The sequence below is a fragment of the Cervus canadensis genome, chromosome 12 (assembly GCF_019320065.1).
Source record: "Cervus canadensis isolate Bull #8, Minnesota chromosome 12, ASM1932006v1, whole genome shotgun sequence".
NCBI lineage: Eukaryota > Metazoa > Chordata > Mammalia > Artiodactyla > Cervidae > Cervus > Cervus canadensis.
In genome coordinates this window covers 35564682-35578371 of record NC_057397.1, presented here as the reverse complement: position 1 = coordinate 35578371, position 13690 = coordinate 35564682, and the positions used below count along the sequence as shown (strand labels likewise).

General features: G+C 38.1%; 1 protein-coding gene across 2 annotated transcripts in view; it reads left to right on the top strand.

Moving 5' to 3' along the window:
* The window catches only part of UBE2W (ubiquitin conjugating enzyme E2 W), a 66530-nt gene that overhangs the window by 20946 nt on the left and 31894 nt on the right, over positions 1 to 13690 (top strand). For both annotated transcript variants that reach the window (XM_043483343.1, XM_043483342.1), the window contains exon 2: positions 9053 to 9144. In XM_043483343.1, the coding sequence (XP_043339278.1) occupies positions 9053 to 9144 (92 nt within the window). The remainder of the gene's footprint in view (positions 1 to 9052; positions 9145 to 13690) is intronic.

The following is a 13690-nucleotide window of genomic DNA, read 5'->3' as shown; positions in this document are numbered from 1 at the left end:
GGCTTTCTCTATTGGCAGAGATTGGGGATTACTCTTCGTTGCAGTGCTTGGGCTTCTCATGGAGGTGGCTTCTCTTATTGCAGAGCACAGGCTCTAGAGTGGGGGCTCAGTAGTTGGGGCTCACAGGGTTAGTTGACCCCCAGCTTGTGGGATCTTCCCAGATCAGGGATAAAACCCATATCCCCTACATTGGCAGGTGGATTCTTAACCACTGGACCACTAGTTAAGTCCCACATCATTCTTAATGATTGTGTGTGTGCTTATGTGTGCTGAGTTGTGTCTGACTGTTTACAACTCCATGAGTTGTAGCCCATTCGGCTCCTCTGTCCATGGAATTTTCCAGACAACAATACTGGAGCCAGTTGACGTTTCCTTCTCCAGGGGATCTTTCAGCCTCAAGGGTCAAACCCACATCTCTTAAGTCTCCTGCATTGGCAGATGGATTCCTTACCACTGAGCCATCTGGGAAGCCTAATGGTTGTGTAATCTTACTTCTGTATGCTGCAATTTGTATAATTATTGATAGGCACCTATATTGTTTCTGGATTTTGCATACAGTGAAGCAGTCAGCATCCTTATTAATTAAAAAAAAATGTTTACTGAGGGAAAGCGTTATGTGTCAGGCAGTTTTGTGGCACAGTAATACAGAATCCATCTGCCAATGCAGGAGATGCAGGTTCAGTTCCTGTGTTCAGAAGATCCCCTGGAGGAGGAAATGGCAACCCACTCCAATATTCTTGCATGAAAAATTCCATGGATAGAGGAGCCAGGCGGACTATAGTCCATGGGGTTGCAAAGAGTCGGATATGAGTGACTGAGCACATACAGTTTTGAATGCTAGGATTACAAAGGTAAATAGTAATCTCTACCTTAGAGTTGCTTACAGTTATATAAATGCTACAAGAACATAAAGTAAATTAATTGGGGATATAGTGCTTTTCCAGCTAGAAAAATCTTTATTGCATCAGGTATTTTATGCTGTTTCTTCTGAACAGCTTCTCACTTGGGTCTTATTACTTTTTTAAGTTTCTAGATTCTGAAAAAAGAAATGTTGCCTCAGTGGTTAGAATTTTATATTCCCCAGGATATTTTGTTTGTTTCTGCCTATTGCCTGGGGCGTTACTTCCTTGACCACTTGATTAAATTCTTGCCTTAGGTTCTCTGTGGGAATTCAGACAGAGCCATGTGGGTATCTGCTTGAGATTCAGACATTTAATGGGAGACATTTTTTTTCTTCCTCTAGCCATTGCTAAGTTCTGAACAGGCAGATTTCATTGTTATCTCTTTCTGTGCCCTTTATCTTATTCACTATTAGTTTGAGGGATCATAGTTTTATGCAGGTCTTCTGAGAGATTCCATATTTCTTGGTCTTGCACCCCTTGGATTTGGTAGAGAACTCCAAAATGAAATCCAGCCCTGATCCTTTTGAATATTTCAAAGTTCCTGCATTCATTTGATTTTTGTTTTCTGTGGAAGTATTTAGAGTATCTGCATTGTGCTAGAAATATGTTTAGTCTTTTTATTTATTTATCTGGCTGTGTGAGGTCTTCGGCGCTGCACGAGGGATCTTTCACTGTGTCCTGCAGAATCTTTCACTGCCATATGCGGACTCTCTAGCTGTGGCCCTCGTGCTCAGGAGTTGCCGTGTGAGCTTCGTTGTTCGGTGACAAGTGGGATCCCAATTTCCCAACCAGGGATCACACTCAGGCCCTTGGCAGCCCTAACCACTGGACTGACAGAGAATTCCCCAAAATATTAATTTTAAAATAAGAGTGAACACCTTGATTTGTTGAAGACTACCCATTTCCTAAAAGGGGGGAAGTTTCAATAAATAAATGTTAGAATTAAGAGCTGTAGAAGTATATTATACTTAGGAAAGGAAGTATTTTCTTAATTTGCACGAAACAAATTCTACCTAATTTTTAAATAAGGTAAAATCATTTCAGTGCTGTGTCTGCTCACCCTTTTTCATTTGAAAAAAAGAAAAATGTTGTAATTGTTTAATATTGTTACAAGAAGTAGTAATTTATTAGTGTAATGATATTAATATGTTGTTTAGTCACTAAGTCGTGTCTGACTCTTTTGCAACCCCATGGACTGTAGCCCGCCAAGCTTCTCTGTCCATGGGATTTCCCAAGCAAGAATACCTGAGTGAGTTGCCATTTCCTCCTCCAGGAGGTCTTCCTGACCCAGGAATTGAACCCTCCTCTCCTGCATTGCAAGTGGATGCTTTACTGCTGTGCCATATTAATGTGTATGGTGTTCTAATTTTTTTCCGTCATACCCTCCTATTGTTTATTTTCCACCTTTAGTTGATTGTTAGATGAAATTAGAGAAAACATGTTGGGCATTTTAGGTACAGTTGGATTAGCAATCATTGTCATATATCTCCACATTTTTAATGTTTTCCCCCCTTTAGTTTGTATTTCTTCCTATCCTAAATAAGGATTTCAACTGTTTAGTTTCTCAAAATGTCACTTTTAAATAAAATTTAACAAGATGTGAGGCCTAACTCTCCAGTGCCTTAACTTGCTCCATTTTTTGTCATATTTTAATATTACCACACATGTACTTTTTAACTATTTATTTACTGTCTCTTCCTTCACTAGAGTTTAAGCTTTACACAGCCAGGGATCTTGTCAGTTTGTCCATTGATAATATATTGTCATTTTTAGTATCTAAGAGGGATATATTCTCTTCTGGTTTTGATTGATAATGTCAGAGTATCATTTAAATATTTTGTACCTTGATTTCAACATGTATTAGTGTTGGATAATACTTAACACAAATCCATTAGTTTAGAAGCTGAGCTGTTTTATATATGAATGAACTTTTTGGGATGCTATTTAAAATAGTCCTTTGTTTGCTCAGAGCATTTCATTGAGTGTGGTATTCCTCAACTTGAACAGTGTTGTTCACTATCAAACAACTATAGTGATAATTTTTTTATACAGTAATACCCATCATCCTCAGCTGTCTGAAAAAGCAAAAACTTGAACTAATAAAGCACAAGCATTTCTGAAAATGATCAGGAGCTGAAGAGGCAAAGATGGCCTCATTGGGATGAAACTTACTGTCTTAGGACCATGCTTCACAGTGTGGTCTGTGGACCTGTTAATTACTGGGCTGTGCTTTTCATTTTTATGAGGACTTGGTAAACTTGTTCCTAATTTCTCCAGTTAGTCTCAGCAAGGGAGTATAGTCTGGTTTAAGAGCAAATGAAGCAACAAATGTTAGTCAGTGTTAATGCTGTCACTGAAGATTAGTTGGCATTTGTTATACCAAAAAAAAATGTGACGTAGTCACCAAAGAAAGTAAACCCTTTTGCTTGCTAAGGGAGTTTGCGGCTCCAAAGTGGGAAACAGCAAGTAAAAGAGAAAGAGAATTTCTGTGATTAGAGGTTAAGTATTATGAAAAATTATTGACAATCAAAGAGCAGATGACAGTTTAAAATGTGAGAACTGGGGCTGTCAGTCTACTTAACTATATGCTGAAGGGTCAGGTGGGCTTGTAGACCTCACTGTTGTCTGAGGCTGTCACAGTAATCATTATTAACAGGTTAAATTATTTTCAGTACACATAGTGTCAGGGATCTGTATTAGAGTTTAGAGTTTTACTACATTCATATAAAATTTTTTTATATTTAAAAGTGTTCATTTTTATCCTTTATATCTCATTCCCTGGTTATACCAGGGAAGCACATGGCATATTCAAACTTGGTTTAACATTATGGGTCTATACTGGGATGGGCATTGATAATATCAGTTGGGGAAAATGGAATAGGGCTGATTAGAATATAGTGATTACAGTTTTTTTTTTTTTTGCCATGCCACACTGCATGCAGGATCTTAGTTCCCTGATGAGAGAGTCAACAACCTGTGCCTCCTGAGTAGAAGCATGGAGTGCTAACCACTGGACTGCCAGGAAGTTCTCACAGCAATTGCAGTGTTGTTTTTTGTTTTTTTTTTTTTTTCATTATTTTTGATTGTACTGGATCTTCATTCCTGTGCATGGACTTTCTCTAGTTGTGGCGAGTGGGGGCTCTTCTTTGTTGCTGTGCGTGAGCTTCTCGTGGCTGTGGTTTCTCTAGTTGCAGAGCACAGGCTCAGTAGTTGTGGCCTGAGGGCTTAGTTGCTCTGCAGCATGTAGAATCTTCCCGAACCAGGGGTCATACCTGTGTCCCCTACACTGTCAGGTGGATTCCTACCTACTGTACCAACAGCGAAGTCCTGATTACAGTTTTTAAATGGATCTTTCAGTTGCTTTTACTCTATTGTATAAAAACTGCGGCTTGAGCTTTTCAAGGTCTTTAAGTCTCATAAGGCCAAAAGGCATAGTGTTGGTATCTGTTTAACTCCTTTGGGCTCTTCTGTCCCACGCTTGACCTGTGGTGAAACAGCTGCTGTAGTGATTCTTGGAGTGGTGGTAGTGGAGAAGAGCGGGTGTTAAGCTCCTGGCCGCCTTTTCATGTTACACAAATACTTCCCTGGACCTGTAGTAAGCCCCAGCTCTAGGGGAGAGTGACTCTCAGGAATAATACCTCACAGCACTGAAGTGGGAAAAAGGTTTAGGAACTGAGCTTCTGTCACCCTGTCTTAAGTGCAGGGTGACGCATCCTCGCTGTTGCAGTGGCCTGGAGCTCCTCAGCCGCGGTATTATGACGTACGGGAATGGCATTCCGTTGTGTGGTGCTTCCCAGTGTCTTGTCGTTGACAGTAGTTAGCTCCAAAATTTGTCAGTGGTTTTCTTACCCCCCAAAGTAGTAAATAGCGGTGGATTCATATCACTTTGATTCATTTGATTCATAAGGAAGGAGAGAAAGGAGGGTGCTGTCTAGACTTGTAGAGCCACTGGACAGCTATGCCAGTTCTGAAAGCATTAAATCATTTTTTTTTTCCCATAGTATTTAGATATATCAGGATCTTTCACAGTGGGTGTATAAACCGTTTGGATCTCTTAGAAAAGCTCAAATTCCTCTGAGTTTTCTAGACTTGAGCCAACACACATGAGGGCTAGATAGAATGTTTAGGTTATTCTAGATTTGGGATGCTCTTAAACATTTAAATTGTGGGCCTGCCTGGTCTTTCTGCCTTGGAGCACAGGTGTGCTTGTATTTCATGCAGTCTGGGAATAAAGTGCAAATTTACAGATCGACTGAGATCATGCATCGTGGGGTATATGTTAAATATTGAGAGAAGAATCATTTTAGGCATATTAAATTTACTCAAAATTAATTTTTACTCTTCAAGTAGTTCTGATACTTAACAGTTAGGGAAGTCAGACCTTTATTAACAATTTTGAATACACATATTCCTCCCTACTTTAACATGTCTGAAATCAAGATATGTCAGTGGAGTGGTGTTGTTTAATTGGTAGCCATTTTCCTTTCTTAGTGTTACATAAAATAATACAATTGATGATGTGTCTCAGATTCAGAGAACCATGATACATTTGTAATATGTGTAATTACTTTTCTCATACCTCTCCGATTCAGGGACAGACAGGGTGATATTTGGCTGTGAACCTTTGGAACTGTCAGCTTTTCAGCCCCCTCAGCCCTCAGTGGTTTGTGGGTAGTTCTGCTTCTTTAGTTACCTTCTGCAGATATTTTCCAGTTGTCTCCTGTTACCTCAGTTCGAGGCTATTATTTTCACCGCTGTCTAGGGAAGCAGCCAGTGTTGTCCTGATGGTCTAATGAGCTGGTGGTATCTTTGGCTTTGCTAGAGTTCAGTCCTAATGCAGGTATTTCACATCTACTTTTAACACTTAGTCTTCAAAATTAGGAGGTGAATGCTTCCTCATGTGGTAATAGCTTTCTGTTGATAGATGCTGCTTGGTATGATTTCTAAACAGTTACACTAGTTCTTCACATCCTGGAGTATGAATTTTCATTTATTTTTACATTGAACTCTTTAAGTCCTCCTTTTTTAACTTCTGTGCTCATAGTCAGGGTTCTTAGAACCAGTTTTTTAGAAGAGCCAGAGGATCGTTGAGGAAACTGTTTGCTTACTCAAAAACACTTCCTGTCCCCTCTAATGAATTATTGTTATGGGAAGGATACACCTAAGAGTGAATTCCCTGTTTTTGTGAGCCTACCAAATACACTGTTTGACCTTCTACCTTATCTTTTTTTTTTTTTTTTTTTTTAGTACACGGGTGAATCATTAGTTTTTATTAGTGTGTTTAGTAAGTACTCATTAACACCTCTCCCCCATGTTAGTCCTGATTTGTCTTTCTACTGCAGAAATACGGATGTGCGAGGTAGTTTATTGCCTGGTAGCAGAGACAGTAAGGGGCTGGCATGGCTTGTCTTTTAATGTAGTGACTCCACGTCCTCCGTTAAAAAACACGCTCCAGCGAATGTCTTGAAATGTTTGAAAAAACATGTGATGTTTGAAAGAAAAAACACTTATAATACCTTGTAATTCCAAAGAGTTGGATGGTTCTTGTTTGAGTTTGCAGGCAAAATATTGGCCCCGGCGGCAGTTGTCTGAAATCTTGGCTGGAATTGGAGATTCCAGATTGGAGGTTCTTCCAAATGACGTGTGGTTATTGGCAGGAGGCCCTAACCTTACCCTGCTGACCTCTGAATTGGGTTGTTCACAGTATGGCAAGTGATTCTAGAGAGAACAACCAAGACATAAATCACAATCTTTTATAACCTAATCTTGGGAGTGACACACCTTCCTTTCTGCTGTATTGTATTGGTTACACTGACCAACTCTGGTACTGGGTGGGAGGATGTGACTACCAGGAAGCAGTTACTTGGAGATTCTCTTGGAGTTCGGCTACCACGGGGCCCCTTTCTTTGTGGACATATAAGTAGTAGTATCGGGGTGGGAAAAGCTTTTCTTTTTCTTCAGTACTGATCACGTCTTTTAGGGATAATTACACCAATGCAATTCTTCTTAGCTTGCCTTTGTATCCTGTTTCTTTTGGTAGCTGTTTATGCAAATTGACCTTCTTTTGTATCCTGATTCAGTGACAAGGGCTGTCTTCCCTGTCTTATGTGAAGTTCTGAAGGTCTGGAGGATTTCCACAGCATTGTTTCCCAAACTGTGGTCATTGAAACAAGACTTTCCCAAGATGCCCTACACTGAGAGGATTCCATTACTTTGGAAAGCTGTATGTTATCTTCCTCCCCTTAGAGAGTCGTCATGCAAGTTAGTATATCTGAGAATTCCTGCTTTTAAAAAAAAAGCAAAACCCTTTTTTTTTCCCCCAGTCTAGTGTTTTTGAAAATTGACTTAATCACAGAACCTACAGGATTTGTTGACTTTAATTGAAAGTGAAAAGTGTTAATTGCACAGTCCTGTCTGATTCTTTGCAACCACATGAACTATATATAACCTGCCAGGCCCCTCTGTCCCTGGGATTTCCCAGGCACGAGTACTGGAGTGGGTTGCCATTTCCATCTCCAGGGGATCTTCCTGACCCAGGGATCGAACCCAGGTCTCCTGCACTGCAGGCAGATTCTTTACAGTCTTGAGCCACCAGGGAAGCCCCTGTTGACTGAAGTAAATTAAAAAAACCCTCTTCTACACAGACACTTTTCACAAATATATACATTCTTTATTCAAAACGTTGTTTAGGCAGCTTTAGTTCTATGTTTTCGATAATTAAAAATTTTCTAAACTAATGTTCAGTTTGTAATTTTGCATTTTGGAAGGCAACTGAGGTCAGAAATTACAGTTAATATCTTATTTTCATTGTTGCTAGCAATTTTGGCATTGTATCATTTGAGGAAAAGTTTTCACTTTCGCCAATTAAAAGAGCTATTGATTCTCAACAAAAAAGGGAGGAGTTTCCTAATCTGTAGAGGTGTTAGATGTTGGTAGGCTTATTAAAAGATGCTATGAATTGAAAAGATCTAGAAAACTACAAACATTGCTGTATTGATAGTGATATTCCACTGTTTTGAAAAATCAGAAACTAGCTTTTAAGTAGAGTTGTTTGAAGTTCTGAATAGGAATCCATGCTCGTGTGCTTTTTTTTTTTCTGAACACTTACTGTGTACAATTTTATTTATTTTTAAACAAGCTTTTAATTAATTAGTGGCTGTGCTGGTCTTCATTGCTGCGCTCAGGCTTTCTCTCGCGGTGCGCAGGCTTCTCATTTTGGTGGATTATCTTGTGGGGCGTGGACTCTAGGGTGCACAGGCTCAGTAGTGGTGGCACATGGGCTTAGTTGCCCCACAGCATGTGGGATCTCCCTGGGGCAAGGATCAAACCCATGTTCCCTGCACTGGCAGGCTGATTCTTAACCACTGGACCACCAAGGAAGTCCTGCTTGTGTACTTTAATCCAAAAAAAAATGTTCATTAGGAATCTTTATAATGTTGCATGCACTTCTAAAAACATTGGTTATTTTGCTTTTAAACCGATAAATTATGGACTGTTGTGGTTTTTGTTTTGCTTTGTTGTGTCCTGAAAAAGAATGTCGAATGATCATAATAAGGGAAGAATTGAACAGTAAAAGCTATACAAAAAAGAATGCAAATACATAGCCATTTCAGGGCATCTAGTGTGTGAATAAATAACTTTATGTAATCTCAGGCTCTGATATATTATATCCTGGTGTTGAAAGATTAAATCATATGTGGATGATACTATTTTAAGAAAACAAATAGCTGTAAATTTAAATTATTTTAAACTTTTTCAAAAGACGTTTTCTATAGTTCTTCTGGAAAACCTATTTGTCTGAAATGATGCATTCTTTAAGAGTTATGGAAAACTATGATTTTTATCATTGAAAACCATCAAAGGAAGCCCTGCTAAAACTTTTAAGCATTTATAACCTTATAACTTGGTAACTATCTTATAGTATCAATGGTTACAAATATATTTAGAAATAATTTAAAAATTGTGAATTATAGGAAAGCAATAAAAAATTAGAGAGTCAGGCATGTAAAATATATAGATGTAAGGGGTTTATAAAGGAAAAGGCACAAGCATTTGGAGGAAATTTAATCAGGGATTTCAGACTGTATGACTACAAGGATATTATGTTGTAAGAAAAAAAAGTACAAATGATACTTTTTTTTTTTTTTTAGAAACGACTACAGAAAGAACTGTTGGCTTTGCAAAATGACCCACCTCCTGGAATGACTTTAAATGAAAAGAGTGTTCAAAATTCAATTACACAGTAAGTATTTTAAGTTTTAAAGTAACTTATTTTTCTTTTGTTATCAATGTAAGTATGAATATATACTCATTTTAAAAATACAGAATTATATTCTGTATGTCAGAATTATTTTTATATTTCATCTGATTCTCTCCCACTGAGAAGTAAATACAGTAAACATATCTTATTCTCTGCATTTAAATACACAGTTTTGTTTTATAAAAGTTCCTGCTGATGAGGTAGCATGTTAAAAACTTTGGCCTGACTTTGTTAGGGAGTATTCTTCACCTGTGATAGAGTAGTTTGGTATGAGGTTATTTATCAGATTTTTCAAAAACATTTGAGGCTCTGAAGTGAACTTTGGCCACCTGATGCAAAGAGCTGACTCATTTGAAAAGACCCTGATGCTGGGAAAGATTGAGGGCAAGAGGAGAAGGGGAAGACAGAGGATGAGATGGTTGGATGGCATCACCCACTCAATGGACATGGGTTTGGGTGGATTCCACGAGTTGGTGATGGACAGGGAGGCCTGGCGTGCTATGATTCATGGGGTCCCAAAGAGTCCGACACGACTGAGCCACTGAACTGAACTGAAGTGAATAAACAGTCAAGAGGCGCACCTCTGTCCTTGTCCCCTGAACATACAACATGGTTGCTTTCTTTATAGCGGTGTTAGCTAACTGAATGTCACAGCCTCATCGTTTTCATTTGATAGATTAGAGACTTGCATGAGGATGAAAAGGTGAAGGGTAGAAGGACACAGAAGTGTCCTCTGATTCAGCTCCTTCCTTGGGAGTGGAGCAGAAGTTTCTTCCTAGATATGTGCCAAGAGTAGTAGAGAGATACGGGTTCCTTTAAAATGAGCATTTTTTAAAAAGCGAGCATTCCCTCTCTTAATGAGCATTGAATTAGTTTGAAATGTTTTTGAGAGTATCATCCTAAGATTTCACAACTGACTATTTGGTGTGTCCTTAACACTCCTTTGATTTAACAGTTCCATTGGAAAAAGGTAAATGTAGTAAAATGGGAGATTTTTAAGTAATTTTCCTTAAAAAAGAAAGAAAAAAACCCCAAAATGTAAAAGGGGTATAAGCCAACAAGATAAAAATTTCCTATAAACTGACTTGTAGAACAAATTGAAGAATTCAAATATTTAGTGATACAGAGACCAGAGACCAAAACTCACACAACAGGGACGTACTTACTTTCAGAAGAAACAATTTTTGGTTACCTTTGACCATGACATTTGAGTCAGTAATTAAGACAGGAGTCAAACTTTAAGAACAGGAATATTAAGAAAGGATTTTTTTAATGAAATGAATTACAAACCAAGTATTAATCTAGCTAAAAGAGATGCATGTAATTAACAGGAAATAAACACTAATTTTAAAATAATATACTTTTTTCTGTTGAGTTCTTTAGTTTCTTTAATCAGGGCAGGGCAGAAGCTGAAACAAAAGATAGATATTAGGGGAATCAGAGATAGGCGAAAGAGCAAAGTTTTGATATAACTTCTAACCTAGTTTGAAAAAACTACACAAGGAATTCCTTGGCAGTCTGGTAATGAGGACTTGACAACTCTCAACTGCTGGGGCACAGTTTCAGTCCCTGGGCTGGGAACTTAAGATTCCATACGCTGTGCAACATGGCCAAAAAGAAAAAAAAATTTGTTTAAGTGGGATCATATGGAATGGGGGATATGGGTAAGGAAGATGAAGTAAGCCCATTATGCTTTATGGAAGACAGTTTGGTAGCATGTATTTAGACCTTTAAAAAAAAAAAAAGACCTTAAAAATAATGAGAATCATGTTCTTTGACTTAATATGCTATCCTTTGACCTCTATGCTCTCCTAAGGAAGGAACAGATACTGAAAGATCGACTTGGAACTATTGTGGTCTCTCAGTGTAGCTCAGTGAAGTGGCACCCCTTGAATTAACAGTCCACAGTCATCATGTAAGGCAAAAATTTTATATAGTCATAATTGCCTTTGAAAACCCCTTGAGAGAGGCTGTATTGGTATATATTCTATCTTAATATATCCAGCAAAGCTAATTTTTCCTTCATATATTTGTTTTTTTTCTGTCTGACTTCACTTAGTATGATAATCTTTAGGTCTTTAGGTCCATCCATATTGCTACAAATGGCAATATTTCATTCTTTTTTTTTTGGCTGAATAATATTCAATTGTATACATGTACCACATCTTTATTTTTTTATGATTTTTTTTTTGGTTGAAGTATAGTTGGTATACAGTATTGTGCCAATCTCGCTGTACAGCACAGTGAATCAGTGATACACATATATATATTCTTTTTTGTATTCTTTTCTGTTATGATTTATCACAGATATTGAGTATAGTTCCCTGTACTATACTTTAGGACCCTGTTGCTTATCCATTCTGAATGTAATAGTTTGCATCTGCCAACCCCAGATTCCCAGTCCGTCTCTCCCCACCCCCCACCACATCTGTTCTCTTTGTCTGTGAGTCTGTTTCTGTTTCATAGATAAGTTCATTTGTGCCATATTTTAGATTCCATATATAAGTGATACCATATGGTATCCGTCTTTCTTTTTCTGACTTACCTCACTTAGTATGAAACTGAAAGTGTTAGTCACTCAGTCACTCATCTGACTCTGTGTGATTCCATGAACTGTGGTCTCTCAGGCTTCTCTGTCCATGGAGTTCTCCAGGCAAGAATACTGGAGTGGGTTGCCATTCCCTTCTCCAGGGGATTGTCCCAACCCTGGTATCGAACCTGGGTCTCCTGCATTGGAACCTGATTCTTTACCATCTGAGCCACTTGGGAAGCCCATGATAATCTCTAGTTGTATCCAAGTTACTGCAGATGGCACTGTCTTGTTTTTATTTATGCCTGAGTAGTATTCCGTTGTATATGTGGACCACATCTTTATCCATTCAGCTGCTGATGGACATTCAGGTTGTTTCTGTGTTTTGGCTGTTGTGAACAGTGCTGCTGTGAACATACTGGTTCATATATCTTTTTGAATGATAGTTTTGTCCAGAGTGGGATTGCTGGATCCTATAGTAATCCTGTTTTTAGTTTCTGCAGAACCTCCATACTGTTTTCCAAACTGGCTTTACCAAATTACATTCCCACCAACAGTTAGGAGGTATGTATACCACATCATCTTTATTCATTTGTCTGTCGATGGACTTTGAGGTTACTTCCATATTTTGGATGTTGTAAATAGTGCTGCTATGAACATTGGGATGCATTTATCTTTTTTGAGTTAGAGTTTTAATCTTTTCCAGCTACTTACCCAGGAGCGAGATTGCTGAATCATATGGTAGTTCTTTTTTTAGTTTTTTTAAGGAAACTAAACTTCATACTATTTCTTTAGTGGCTGCACCGATTTACATTCCCACAAATAGTTTAAGAGAATTCCCTTTTCTCCACACCCTCTCCAACATTTCTTACTTGTAAAGTTTTTGATGATGGCCCTTCTGACTTGTATGAGGTGACACCTCATTATAATTTTGATTTCCTTTTTTCTAATAATTGGCGATTTGGAGCATCTTTTCATGTTCCTTTTCATCTGTTTGTCTTCCTTGGAGAAGTACTTATTTAGGTCTTCTGCCTATCTTTTGATTGCTTTTTTGTGGGGAGAAGTTAAGCCCCCGTCAGTCTCATTGTTTGCAAATGTTTTCTCCCAGTCCATAGGTTGTCTTCTCATTTTGTTGATGGTTTTGTTTGCTGTGCAAAAGCTTGTTAGTTTGATTAGGAGGAATGACCTGATTTTTATTAAAGAGAGTAGGTTTTTTGTTTTTGTCTTTTTAATGCAGTTTTTGCATTGCATTTTATTTACTGTGTACTGGTTCTGGTGTTAGGAATATACTAAGTTTTTTGCATGTGCAGTATCATTTATCTTTCTAACAAAATTTTAAGGTGACTTTTTTATTAACTTTTAACAATTTTTTAAAATAACTATTTTAGAATTTAAGTACTTAAAACAGAAGAGCGTACTCAGGGCCACACAGCTAACTAAGGGACTGTTTAATTTTGCTGTAAAGTATTGCCTCTTGAGTCTGTGGTCATATCTTTTCTTATCATGCAAAGTATTCAGCATGCCTTCTGAGAATGAATAGCCATGCATTTAAGGGATCATCGAAAAAGCAAGAGAGTTCTAGAAAAACATCTATTTCTGCTTTATTGACTACACCAAAGCATTCGACTTTGTGGATCACAATAAACTGTGGAAAATTCTGAAAGAGATGGGAATACCAGACCACCTGACCTGCCTCTTGAGAAACCTGTATGCAGGTCAGGAAGCAACAGTTAGAACTGGACATGGAACAACAGACTGGTTCCAGATAGGAAAAGGAGTACGTCAAGGCTGATATATCACCCTGCTTGTTTAACTTAATGCAGAGTACATCATGAGAAATGCTGGCTGGAAGAAGCACAAACTGAATCAAGATTGCCGGGAAATATCAATAACCTCAAATATGCAGATGACACCACCTTTTGGCAGAAAGTGAAGAGGAACTCTGAAAAGCCTCTTGATGAAGTGAGAGGAGAGTGAAAAGTTGGCTTAAAGCTTAAC